Source organism: Danio rerio, chromosome 5, assembly GCF_052040795.2.
Source record: "Danio rerio strain M-AB ecotype USA chromosome 5, GRCz13ab, whole genome shotgun sequence".
In the NCBI taxonomy this organism is placed as follows: domain Eukaryota; kingdom Metazoa; phylum Chordata; class Actinopteri; order Cypriniformes; family Danionidae; genus Danio; species Danio rerio.
The window spans coordinates 31,403,194-31,417,610 of NC_141025.1; the positions used below are offsets into that span (position 1 = coordinate 31,403,194).

Consider the following 14,417-nt stretch of genomic DNA (forward strand, 5'->3'; position numbering starts at 1 on the left):
AATTTAGGACACTGTATTTATTATAATGAATTATAATAAAGAAATATTATAATATTCAAATTGTGTTAGTATATCAATGTGTGCATGAAGTTAATGATCACAGATTGCATCAAAATCCTAAAAGAACACACAGAGGTCTTTAGACTGAGCCATGACCTCATGCTTCAAACAGTGAATTACTCAATATCCACTCAAGTAATCTGAGCAAACCTCTGAGCACATATTCACATATTTAAAATCCAGCATCTGAACACTTCAAATCCAACTCAAGAACATTCTGTGCACGTCAATTAAAACAAAAATCAATATTCCTTTAAAACTGGAGCAATTCTAATTATACTTAGAACAATTTATTGTACTGACCCCAAAACACGTGAACTCCCCCACTTGGATGGAAAAAAGCATGCCAAAGTAATTGCACAAGGAATAGTTAAGAAGATGTCATGCGTAGAAAATAGCTTTGGATTCAGCTGACAGAAGATGCTGATTTTAGCCCCTCTAATTTACACCTGTCTGGTTCTGGTGATGTCATACAGGCAAGCGCAGCATCAACTGTCACATCACTTAGCAGACATAAGGGGCCCTCCTAATATAACCTTTCTAGAAAAACAAGTTTGGCTTCCGTGTGTGGCATTTTAATAAGGGCGAGGCCAAAATCCTAACTTTATCCCAATTCTAAATACAGCAATGCAAGAAACACATGCTCAAAGAGACCAGAGAAGGCCTTCTGAAGTAGAACTGCAGACAAATGGTTTGTTTTTTAATGAAGAATTAAAATGAGCATACATATGGCTTTTAAATGCAAACCAACAAATGGTTAGTCAATTTACAGCTACAAAATGATTTTAGTGCCTTCTACTTCTGTTTGAGATTGTCACATCTTTGTCAATGCATTTGGCAGATCTATTATAATTACATTCACCTTGACATTACAAGCACCATGCGTTACTATATGAACTACAGACATAGACTAATAATACTTTATGTTATAAAACTTGTTGTAAGTTCAGTGATGCTCTTTTGCATACCTCGGTTGTGACGAGTGGTTATTTGAGTTACTGTTGCCTTTCTAAACCAGTCTGGCCATTCTCCTCTAGCCTCTGGCATCAACAAGGCATTTGCGCCCACAAAACTGATGCTCACTGGATGTTTTAACTTTTTCGGACAATTCTCTGTAAGCCCTAGAGAGATGGTTGTGCATGAAAATCCCAGTAGATCAGCAGTTTCTGAAATACTCAGACCAGCCCGACTGGCACCAACAACCATGCCACATTCAAAGTCACTTAAAACACATTTCTTCCCCATTCCGATGCTCGGTTTAAACTGCAGCAGATCATCTTGACCATGTTTACATGCCTAAAGGCATTGAATTGCTGCCATGTGACTGGCAGATTAGAAATTGTGTACCTAATAAAGTGGCCAGTGAGTGTTTATTTACAAATACTTTAAAGCGCCTGAGTTTTGGATGAACTGACTTTCATCAATGAACAGAAATCTTTTGGATTTAATAAAAAAATATCTTGTTTTGTGTTCTGAACATCTTACGGATTGGGAACGACAATAGGGTCAGTAAATCATGACATAAGGATAAAGTTCACCCAAAAATTAAATTGACCTCATCACTTGCTCTCGCTAATGTGGTTTTAAAGCTTTACGAGTTTCTTTCTTCTGTTGAACACAAAAGAAGGTATTTTAAAGAATGCTGGTTTATGGAAAATTCCTGAAAAAAAAACACTATGGAAGTCAATGCAACCAGCATTTTTCTAAATATCTTCTTTTGTGTTCAACAGAAGAAAGAAACTTTTTGAACAAGGGAAGAGTGAGTAAATTATTCTTTTTTTATTTTGGGGTAAACTATCCCTTTATTGTTGAGGTAAATTATATCTTTAACTTGTATTTTTTGATCACATGAAGTTTTAAAGCAAAACCCTAAAATATTTTACCCATTATCATGACTTTCTCTTTATGCAAACACTTAGTGGATCATCTATAAAGCCATGAATGAATCTAACAGCAACAAAGTTAGCATTCATTCTTTCGTTTTCTTTTTGGTTTAGTCCATTTACTGTATTAATCAGGAGTTGCCACAGCAAAATGACCAACCAACTTATCCAGCATGTTTTACGCAGCGGATGTCCTTTACAGCTGCAACCCAACACACTGGGAAACACTCATACACTCCCGCATTCACACACACACACACACCCCGGCCAATTTATCTTATTCAATTCCTATACCCAAGGGCGTAGATTTGCTCTTGACATTGATGTGGACATACATACCTAGAGCGCATGCATTGAACAGCACAAATTCTATTTTGCGCTTTAAAAAACATGATTAAAATACTTAATACTATAAAATAAACACTTAATAATACAAATAACAATCCTGTCCCAGGCTGCAAAAGTCAAATTACATGATTTTACTGCACTCGAGCTTTGAGGAGGTATGAATATAGAGAGATTTAGATAGGTGTGTGACGCAACTTACTGTTTTATCCTGATTAATGTTTTTCATAATCACGAAGGCCAAAATCAAAACTGAATTTTAATTAATCACACTGTCTTGGTTAATAGTATTATGGTGAACTAGTAGCGAACTTGACTTGTTCTTGGTTGGAGTTGACGGTGCATTACTTTATTTTGAAGTTGATTAAATTATTGGTGGGGACATTTCAGTAATTGGTGGATATTCGTAGGGACACATCCCCTCCGTCCATTCTAATTCTATGCCCTTGCCTATACCGCATGTCTATGGACTGTATAGGGAGCCGAAGCACCCGTAGGAAACCCACGCGAACACAAGGACAACATGCAAACTCCACACAGAAATGCCAACTGACCCTCCCAGGGCTCAAACCAGCGACCTTCTTGCTATGAGGCGATCTACTGCTGCCTACTGCGCCACCGTGACCAATCATTAAACACACACAAATTTGCATATAGTGGCATGGTGGCTCAGTGGTAAGCACTGTCCATTCACAGCAAAAAGGTTGCTGGTTCGAGTCCCGGCTGGGCCAGTTGGCGGTTCTGTGTGGAGAACTGTGTTCTCCCCATGTTCACGTGGGTGCTCCAGTTTCCCCCAAAGTCCAAAGACATGAGCTATAGGTAAATTGAATAAACTAAATTGACACTGGTGTATGAGTGTGTATGGGTGTTTCTCCTAATACTTGGTTGCGGCTGAAAGGGCATCCACTACGTAAAACATATGCTGGATTAGTTGGCGGTTCGTTCTGCTGTGGCGACCTCTGAAATTGGGACTAAGCAGAAGGAAATGACATTGGCATATATTCACACCTCTAGATTAGGACTTTACTTATTGAACCAATAAACAACATTTCACGGAGTACTCTGTGTGAAATAAATGCCAGTGTGATCCATTCTAGGTAAAGTTGTAGTGAAAAGCACAAACCTGCTGAAAGCACTGACATTTCACTGTGCGTGCGACAAATATTAGCACTGGCACGAAGAGTGAGATACTCTGGGGAAGTGACAGCATATGCTGTAAAAATGCTGTAATCCTCAGGAGGAAGTCATAAGCTCACAGGAAATGTGAGCACACCCACACATATTGTTATGATTCTTCCTTTTGGAGTAAGAAAGCCATCAACAGGTGATCAGATAATACGGATTATCAGATGGCAATGTTACAGTCTCAGGCAATTTGCTTGTCTATTCTCACTCCAATTGAGGCCTATTTTAAAGTCACTCCCACTTATCAAAGCATCACTTAATCACTTGTGTCCTTTTCTAAGCACGTGTAGACCTGCTAATGTTTATCAGACAGCTTGCAGGGTGCTGACATTGTTGCCTTATCTACAATAAATAACAATCATTAAACTAAAGGACTCATTAATTTTGGGGCCATACGGCGAACCAGACAGAGTGGCCTATGAGGTCTTTTCACAACGTGCTGCTATTTTTTTGCCATCACTTCTCTAACATCTTATGACAGCTTACATATGTCTGGCCCACACAAATGACGCAAGGCTCATGAACCAGATGCAATCTTGTTGAATTGCTCGCTGGCCAGTTATCAACCAGTCCAATCACCTTACTGCACCTCTAATTGGGTAAAAGCAGCGCATGAACAAAAAAAATATGCTTTTCGTGCTTCTAAGAATTATTTTCCACTTCGTAAGTCTGATTAAAGCAGAGGAATGAATGACCATTAACAACCTGTCTGGAAGCAGAATGTTATTGTTTGGTACAATTAAATGCTAATTTGTGTGATTTCAATTTTTCAAACTTTGACCATGAACTTTCTGTTTTTGAAGGTTTTTGTTTTTTTCCTCAATCGGTTCTGTAAGAGCTGTGTAAAATATCATGAAAAGGCCTTATATTCTTTAAATCATTTCAAATATTAAAAAAAGAAAATACAATAATGTAAGGTCTAGTTTAGCTAGAACACAATTTTATGTCCTGAATTTGCAAAAGCACATACTAAAACAGGTAATAAACAATTAACTTTTTAAAGAGACAAATTTAAATTGTGTTCCTGTCTAACTACTGTAATTTTAACTTTGTTTTTATTTTAGATGCAAGTTAATCTGAATTTAAAACCAGGATTGTTTTTTTTTCTATAAAGTTGCAATATAATTATTAAACCCCCTTAGATTTGTTTTTCCTTTTCTAAATATTTCCCAAATAATGTTTAACAAAGCAAGGAGATTTTCACAGTATGTCTGATAACATTTTATCTTCTGGAGAAAGTCTTATTTGCTTTATTTTGGCTAAAATAAAAGCAGTTTTTAATAATAAAAAAACATTTTAAGGTCAAAATTATTAGCCGCTTTAAGATATTTTATTTTGATTGTTTACAGAACAAACCATTGCTATACAATAACTTGCCTAATTACCCTATCTTGCCTAATTAACCTAGTTTAGCCTATGCTTATGTCACTTTAGCTTATGTCACTTTAAGCTGTATAGAAGTCCTAAAAAATATCTAGTAATTATTATGTACTGTCATTATGGCAAAAATAAAATAAATCAGTTATTAGAATCGAGTTATTAAAACTATTATGTTTAGAAATGTGTTGAAGAAATCCTCTTTCCATTAAAAAGAAATTAAGGGGGAAAATAAACAGGGGGGCTAGTAATTCAGGGGGGCTAATAATTCTTATTGCAACTGTAGATATACATAATAAAATATCCCCTATTATTCTCCATGGAAGAACCAAACAGTCCTAAAATGTATAAGGACATTATGGTTAGAATTTACTTTTTTTTTTAAAGTACTATGCATTTAAAGAAGTGGTGTCCAAACTAGGGCTTGCAGGACAAAGTTGGCCCATAGTAACCCTTGGTTTGGCCCATCATCCCATTTGAGAAAAGAGGGAGAATGAGGAGTGTGTTTCAAGATTGTCAATTCAAATTTAATGTAACCCTTTGTTTGTTTAGTTGTTAAAAGCTAACTGAAATTAAATGTTTCAATTAAACGGCTTAAATTAACCAGATTTAGTTTAAATGTACATGCTGTCACCCGACAATGCAGAGACTTTGGTGAGCTAATTAAGGCAAAGGCAGATTCTGCTTGACTAGTGTATTTGGAACTCGACTGCTTTATATGTGATTGTTTATGTTTTTATACTCAATAAAAAAGTGATACAGCATTAGTTAATACAGTTTAAAGTGATGTTTTCTATTAACTTTTAAATCTCATGAAGTAAATTAGGAAATTATCCATGACAATTTTAATGTAATACAGTTTGGTATACTTTCCTTTGGCCCACAGTGCTCAGTGATCTTTGGTTTTTAGCCCTTCATATGAAAAAGTTTGACTACCCCTGAATTAAACTGAAACTGTGTCAGTCTAGTTTTCAGTTGAAGATCAGTGTTACTTCTATGTTAAGCTGCTTTGACACAATCTACATTCTAAAACGCTATATAAATAAACACAAATTGATTTGAATTGAATTTAAAGGGATCATTCACCCAAAAAGGAAATATTTGTCATCATTTACTTTCTTTTTACACTGCTCTACAATGAATCGTTTTGTTTTCAACAGAAGAAAGAAATTCATAAAAGTTTAGAACCACTTGAGTTTGAGTAAATGATGAGGAAATTTTCATTTTAAGTCTAAACAGTGAAATATGTCTGATTAATTGTTATGTAGATCATTGTGTCTGTCTACATATAAATATCTGTCTACATATATAACATTATATTTACCCACTCATAACTAAGTCAGGTACCTCACCTTTCAATAAAAGTGCCAAAGAGCAGCCTGATGGTTTTCTGGATGTTTTCCGTACACAGCCAGCTCCACTGGTCCTTCATCAGCAAACACAATATGTTCAGAGCGATGTCTGCCAAAGCCGTGTCTGCTCCATCACAAACACACAAAGGTTTGAAACATCAAAAACTGTCAGTGTAAGATTAAATACATGCTTTGATCTATCGCATTAATTAATTAAAGCTACAACTGCTCCTTAATCAGTATGCAATTCATCAACACTATACTGCCATCTCCTGTTTGACTGGGTCTACAACATTCATCAACCTCAAATATAATCTATATTTTAAGTTAAAGCATAGGTCTCAAACTCAATTCCTGGAGGGCCGCAGTTCTGCACAGTTTTGTGCAGAAGGTGAAAGTGTTCATGACTCTTTTGTTAGAAACGGTTGGAGCAAATCTGTGCAGAGCTGCAGCCCTCCAGGAATTGAGTTTGAGACCTATGAGTTAAAGTTTATTGACATTTTATCCTACATGAATTTAACAAGATGTTATGCTCTGGAATTTTAAGTTGATTTACCTGCTCCTCGTCCTCTCTTTTCTACAGGTCTCTGCTCTCTCACGTGTCTTCCTCCTGCAAAATGACTCCTGACACCTCCGTCCACCTGCTTCTCCTGTTCCTCTACAAACCCTTCCAGATCTGACAGCGAGAACCCACGAAGAACCTATAAATAAAAAATGAAAAGAGCAGCTACTATCAACGCACAGCAAATCCAATAAGGACCATCTACTAGGAGAAAAGCCGGTGTCGAGGTGATAAGGGTATGTAGTTAACCTATAAGACAAGGTAAAATAAAAAATAAAAATCGTTAGGATAAATTTTAAATTTATTAGAGCAGATGTAATATTTATTTAAAACTAATTCAATTTTCATTACGTGAATCCCTTGAAACATTTACAGTTGAAGTCAGAATTATTAGCCCCCCTTTTGAATTTTTTTTTCTTTTTTAAATATTTCCCAAATGATGTTTAACAGAGCAAGGAAATTTTCACAGTATGTCTGATAATATTTTTTCTTCTGGAGAAAGTCTTATTAGTTTTATTTCAGCTAGAATTAAAGCATTTATAAAAAAATAAATAAACATTTTAAGGTCAAAATTATTATCCCCTTTAAGCTATATTTTTTCAATAGTCTACATAACAAACCATCGTTATACAACAACTTGCCTAATTACCTTAACCTAGTTAACCTGATTACCCTAGTTTAGCCTTTAAGCTGTAGAGAAGTGTCCTCAAAATATTTAATAATATATTTTATTCACTGTCATCATGGCAAAGATAAAATAAATCAGTTATTAGATACGAGTTATTAAAACTATTATGTTTAGAAATGTGTTGAAAAAAAAATCTTCTCTTCATTAAACAGAAATTGGGGAAAAAATAAACAGGGGGCAAATAATTATGACTTAAACTTTATATCTTAGCATTCTAAACACAAGCAGTCTATGCAACTGAGATGCCTGTTTTAATGAATATAGTTAGAGACCTTGATTTGTTCAAAGAGGCTGATTCATTTATGAATGAATAAGTCATTCATAAGACAGATTCTTTCAAAAACACGGATTCATTAATAAAACATTACTGTGTTTGGAAACATGCACCTTGGATGTTTGGATTTGTTGAACTATAGAAAATATTCTGTATGAGAATGTAAATTGTCTTATATGTTTATTTAACTGTTGTCAGTGCATAAAGTATATCCTGTATGACTATATTCTATATCAAAAATATTGAAAACAAAAGCTCATACAGAGACATTTTGTCTCACATTGTAACATTATTTTGCTGCCTTAATTTTTCATTGAATCAAATTACCTTTTCTAGTTGTATAAACATGCATAAATCAAAAATATTTAAACATTAAATTTTGTCGAAACCCATTTAACTTAATATTGTACCTTAAAAAACATAAAAAGCTTTATTTTTTTCATTTTTGATAATTTTGTTCCGAAGTTAAACAGTTAAAATGTAGGAAATTGTGGATTTAAAAGCAGATTAAAGGATGCAATACACAACTTCTGCACACATAAATCTGTTTGCTGTCAGTGCTGAATATCAGAGCTAAAGTAATCTGATATTGGCCAGTTGACATTCATAATCACAGACAAGTTTTTGATTCCATCCAGTCTAAGGATATCAAACGTATTGTAGATATTTTGAGCCAATTTTAAAATACAATGTGTTTTGTGTGTCTCCTAGTAACAGGGTACAAATTTGTAGTATTCAAAATGACTTCTTAGCGTATGATGCCCATCTTACAGTTTTCCTTTGTAACCATTAACAAAGTTGGCTTTGTTAATGTATTCCATAAGTAGCACTGAGTCTTATTCATTAGGCTGTTTTGGAACACAATAAAGCAATAATATTTTGACATTATTATTTGATTCTGTGCAGGTTGGTTGGACAGATTGTACTCAACTATTTGTGGGGCTTTAAATGTTATGAAGGACTCACTGTGCAGCGTTCACTGACAGAGTATGTCACATTAGGTTGCAGGCTTGGGACATTAAGAGTAGGAGCTATTTTACTGGAGAATCTCAGACGGGGCCTGAAATGTGAAAGCACAGTTTAGTTTGTAAAATAAAAAACGATAAGGGCATTAAAATTTAAATGTAAGCTTTACTTATGATATCTACATGCTTTCTTATGCTTTCTCACTTTCTTTGTGGGTCTCCTTCCTCTGTGGGGCTCTGGGGCTCTGAGCGTGGAAATGCCGTCTTCAAAGTGTCCACTATGTTCTCCACCATCTTTTTTTAATGGAAAATATTTTTCAGAAGACAGAAAAGTTCAAATAACGATATATTTTCTAAAAACTGAATACAATCAAAAAAATATTTTATGACCTTGTCTATGCGAGAACCCGACGGCTTCTTCTGGAAAGATGCTGTGGCATCTGTGTTGAGGGCAAGGAACTCCTGCACCTCTTCGCTGTTAGCTGCCTCTGGGATGGTGCACAGTTTCTGAAGGAATGGAAAAAGAAGGTGTGTGGGAGATTCCAGGGTTTCGCATAAAAGTCACATTTTATTTGCTAAAAGTTTTATTAGAGAAGGGAAATCTCTCACCCTGAGGAATGATTCCAGTTGGCTTCTCCTGGCTTCCACTTTGTCTGAGTCTGGGTTGCTGAAGGGAAGGTCTGGGAAGAGTTTCTTTGGGCCTTTGACATCTTAAATGTGAGCATACATTTTTATTATGGATCAAACTCAAGATGGTGCACCTAAACTGCCAACATGCTTGGTTATGACAACTTAAAGATAGTATAATGTTTACTTTAGCAAGACTAGGTTTGAGTCTGTATGGTACTACCCCCAATAAGCAAAAATGCACTGACTGCTTAACTGTTCAAATGTTTAGGGTTGGTGTTTAGGGTCAAATGTGTGTTAAAGATAAATAACTATAAATTTAACTATAAATAAACTATAAATACTTAAAAGAAATACAATTAATTATATATATATATATATATATATATATATATATATATATATATATATATATATATATATATATATATATATATATATATATATATAATTTTTTTTTACATTTTAAATAATTTCTGCAATTGCAAAGCTGACTTCAGCAGCCATTACTTCAGTTTTTCTCCAGTATTGCTTAATATTTTTTGTGAAAACCATTTTATTTTAAAAAGAATACTATTTTAAGCAGTTATTTTTGTAACAGTTTATCTGTCTTTATTAACACTTTTGTTTATTAAATGCATCTGCTGTTCATGTAATAAGTTTTTATGTGTAATACCAATAATATAAACATGTTTTTGGTACTTTTGATGGCTTTCTTTAGGTCTGTCCTCTCTTCCAATCGGGTCTGCAGATTGAGGAACTCACTGTAGCGCCGGTTCACCATATGACATGGGACAGGCTGATCAGATGCTGAACTTTCTGAATCTCCACCAGTTTCATACTACAAACACAACATAAAACACTCAACATCGATCTGTATTTAACACGATGTGCTTCATGTACAGTATGCATGAGAATCTCACCTTTACAGTGTAAAGAGTATAAGGATGAGTGCTGCTGCTTCTTTGCTCTTTAGCAGTGATGGTCTTAGTGATTTGCAAGTTTTTAATAGCCACGGGTCTGTCTAGATTTTCCAAGTTTTCAAAAACTAATGAATCCAAACCAAGGCTTCTGGGAATGGAGTTTGACGTGTGAGTCAGCGTTTGCACTGGAGACTCTTCTGCTGTACATTCTGGCTCTGAAATGATCATGTTTTGCTTAAAACACTTCCCCAAAAGACCTAACGTGTCTTCTTCCAGACACACCAGGCCACAAAAGTCTGAAGGTGAGATGCAATCGCAGAAATTCTCAGAATCTTTGTCTGTTTGCTTCAAAGACTCATTAGACATCCTCCTCTCATCTGAAGATGGTGATTCCAGGTCGCAGTCAGTGTGTCTATAGAGGCGGCTGGTGCGATAGGGAGATCTGAGCAGTTCAGCTGCATTTTGGGCTATTCTTTCTGGAAAAAGTATGCTGGAGCTTTTGCTTGCTTGCATGTTTTCTTCAGAAGACCATTGACTCTGAAAACTTGTTTCTGAGGAATCATGGAGAGGGGCTGTTGATGCAGACCAAGCCGTCTGCATGCTTGAGCTATCAGGACAGTCAAAAGTAATCGGAGAGTCACAGTCCCAGAAACTGCTATAGGATTCATCTAGATCAGATTCAGGTGTTTGCTGTGAGTCAATTGGTTCTTCTTTGCTATTGGATTGGGTGAACACATCTACAATGGTCTGGTTTAACCAATCTGGACTGGATGTTCTTGCCACAAGAGGCAGAAGAACATTAATTGTGAGAAGCTCACCAACCATGTAGCAGCCTGTTCGTGTTTCCAAATGAGATTTGGGAATAAGAATGTGCATTAGAAGATCTACCAGTGCTCTGGAGTAGCAGAGCTGGCTAGTTTGGTTGATCAGAGCAGGGTGAGGCAAATCAGTCTTGCAGTACAACCTCCAAAGCTTTGAACCCGATTGATCAGGCTCATCTTGAAATGTGCGTTGGAGTTCCTTGGCTTGGCTGAAGCTCTGTAGATGGCATCCGAAAAGCTCAAGAACCCTCTGTGCCAGCGCTCTCTGGTCCACCTGCCTCGCCCTTCTCTTCAGTTCACCAGCTGCCTCCAGCATAGCATCCCTTACCTCCTCTATGAACTCCTCCCCTCCTTTAGAAACAGAACTGCAGTACCAGGATGTCACAAAGTCCCGCACAGCCTTGTCAACAGCACTCTGAATCTCCCAGTCCAACCTTTGTTCGCTCTCTGAGGCAGTGTGAACTTGCGGAGACTCACCCAATGGCAGGAAGTGCTCCAAATGAAGGAGGCTGTTGGCATCCAAAGCCACACGAGATCCCAGCCATCCACCCAGCACTACCAACAGACTGGTGAAGATGCACAGCAGCCACACATTCACCAGGAGATGAAACAGAACTAGCCAAGTTATCAGAACTACAACTCCAAGAATGCTTCTCTGCCCCAGTAACTCAAAGAGACTCCTTGGATTTGGACTGGCGACACCAGGCATTTTGCCACAAGTCTCTGAAAAGGGTGGACTTTCAAATAAATAAATGACAATAGTTAATATGTGTTATTTGAGCAAATAGATTATGTTAGAAAGCTTAAGAAGTACTGGACAAAATTATTCTTTTGCAGACAAACATATATACATAGAAAACGTGATTTAAGTGTTTTGTTTTATTTTAATTATTTCATCAATATTATAACTTGCCTACATTATTATCACAGAGACTAGCACAGATGGTTATAATGGTTTCCACTGCAGATACCATTAAAGCATTTCACACCATTACATTTTAACCTTTAATACCGATGCATTATAACCATTTCTAGTGTATTTGTGGACATGTTCTATTAGGATTTGTTGGTTTTATTACACCATCAACAAAAAGCAAAACGCTACAGGTCCACAGGATCAATCGTTTTCATTGAAACTAATATAATTTCCAATATACCCATCAAAACCATTTGAAGTTCCCTTATGGATTATATTGATTTGTTGTTGTTTTTAGCAGGGATTAACAGAAGATACCTCTAACATTAACTCTATACATTAATAATAAAAATAGGGTCAACTTACTGTATCCGAGGTAGTACTCAAGAGAGAGAAGAGAGGACACAGTTCCCAGTGGTCATTAAATTATTTCAGTGACCACACTCATCTTCATTGCTCATCATCAGTTATAAGTTCCCAAAATGGTCTGCAATATTATCACTAATAGTGTTTGCACTTCATGTCGTTGCTGTCGACGTTTGGAGTCTAATCTACTTTACCTTTCAGTAATTAGATTAGCATCTAACAAGCTGTCAGACAGACTGAACTTCAAACGACTGAACTGCGCCCTCTATCACAGGATCTGTGAAGTTCAAAAACAACAACCCTTTCAATCCCAGATTGTTTGCACAATATTTTTACTATACGTGGGATATAAATGACAATAAAACAAAGCTTGTGATCATGTTTTATATCTATAAAATAATTTAATCTATATTTTGCGGTAATGGCTGATGTAGGCTGTTTCAGTAAAACAAATTAAATAAAATATATTTTTAATAGAATTAGTTAAGTAATGCATTTGAAAACTAAAATAAAGTTAAACACTTTGCTGGAATTACATTGCGGGAAACAGGTAATATCATTAACAAAACGTATTAAAAAATAAAACATTCTATGTAAGATATGTGCAATGTGATATAAGTAGGCTATATATCTAGCTTACAGATTTTGTAAAAATAATAATAACCCATGCCATATATTTTCTACAACTAGCTATCTTTCAATCAATCTATATTATCCTGCATTATTTAACATTATTTAATCATTTCATCAAAATAATTCAATAGCAACATGTTTTTGCATGTTACAACTTTTTTAATGCTTAAAAATTACACACAAGAAGAACATCTCAAATATATTCCATACACCACAATGCAGTATAATAAAACTATAAACAGAATATATAGGAGAACTATTTATTAGTTACAAAAAAATAGATAAAGAACTAGTGTATTTGTTCACAGGTTTATCCTTCAATTCTGAAAGTGCCAATTTAAACTGTTTCTCTGAACTCCTTGGTTTTGCAGACGTGTTTTTCCTGAAAAGGACAGATTTGTTTGTTGCACTCCCAACACGACTGGATATCATGATCTCCATCAGAGGTGCTACGATGGCAAAGTTCACAACCTTCGGGTTTCAGTTTACTGCGAATCAGCCGTCGAAGCTCCTTGCGCTTTTCGTGGTCCACACAGCACGCCACGTCAATCAGCTGGATGCGCTTGGGGTCCCACACACAGTCCTCCTCGCGGCCAGACTTGATGGTGGAGATGTTGCTGTTCGGGGGAACCCACGCGCAGTCGTACCCGTTGCTGTGCCAAGATTTCTGTAGAGGATGATTGTCACAGTCAATTTTCTTCACTTTCCCCACACGCACCTTTAGTTTGAAAACAACTTTGTCGTTCTTGTCGGTGTGAGGCGGGTAGCACTTTGCTTTATCAATGTTACGACTGACATAAACTCCGGCGCCCAGCAGTCCATCTTTAGAGGGTACGAATCCTGAATTAATGATGGTTTTAGCTGTTTTTAATAATGTGCCGTGAAACATTGTGTATGAACGGCCTGACTTCGGCTCCTGGTTCTCCGCCAGAGACTTACTTCGGTCTTTCATCGCTTTCCAGCCACAAAACGAAACTTCTTTCTCCATTCTATAAGATTGAATTGACTGAATTAGTGGGGTGTTTATGCCAAGTAGCTAATTTATATTCATATGTGTAAGTAAACAAATGCTCTCACCTTTTCTTTGCCACCCGATCCAACGCTTCCGACTTTCGGTTTCGTTACTTGAGAAATATCCTACTAAAGCATCGCGAGATTTTAAAAGCTGTTGTCGATCTAACAAATCAAGTGTTACTCTTTTGACTGAAACACAAAGAAACCTTTTTTTAAGTCTTTGGCAATTCCCTGCTGAACTTTAAAAAGTAAGGTACAATGCAGTGGCGTCGCTGGTTCAGCCAAAGAACCTTAACAGCTAAAGACCAAACAACCTTTTCACTGCACAACTGATTCTTGGGAGTGGAAAAAAAGTTATTTGGATTTTAAAATGTTTTTCGCACTAAGAAAAAAAGTAATGTTAAGAGAAAGGTTCTTTGAAAAATC

The 14,417-nt window shown here is 36.1% G+C and overlaps 2 protein-coding genes across 4 annotated transcripts in view; both read right to left on the reverse strand.

Moving 5' to 3' along the window:
• snx19a (sorting nexin 19a) overlaps positions 1 to 14,417 on the reverse strand; it is a 41,446-nt gene that overhangs the window by 17,603 nt on the left and 9,426 nt on the right. The window contains exons 3-11 of one of the 3 annotated variants that reach the window (XM_087250994.1): positions 12,345 to 12,621; positions 10,242 to 11,799; positions 10,021 to 10,159; positions 9,301 to 9,401; positions 9,082 to 9,198; positions 8,897 to 8,985; positions 8,693 to 8,786; positions 6,759 to 6,903; positions 6,203 to 6,326 (exon numbers count right to left, since the gene is read on the reverse strand). In XM_087250994.1, the coding sequence (XP_087107120.1) occupies positions 6,203 to 6,326; positions 6,759 to 6,903; positions 8,693 to 8,786; positions 8,897 to 8,985; positions 9,082 to 9,198; positions 9,301 to 9,401; positions 10,021 to 10,159; positions 10,242 to 11,771 (2,339 nt within the window). In that variant the 5' untranslated portion in view covers positions 11,772 to 11,799; positions 12,345 to 12,621. 3 annotated transcript variants of the gene reach the window in all.
• gig2o (grass carp reovirus (GCRV)-induced gene 2o) lies at positions 13,114 to 14,110 on the reverse strand. The gene is given in 2 exon segments (NM_001245983.1): positions 13,114 to 13,966; positions 14,055 to 14,110. A coding segment is annotated over 1 exon segment (651 nt). The 5' UTR covers position 13,966; positions 14,055 to 14,110; the 3' UTR covers positions 13,114 to 13,314.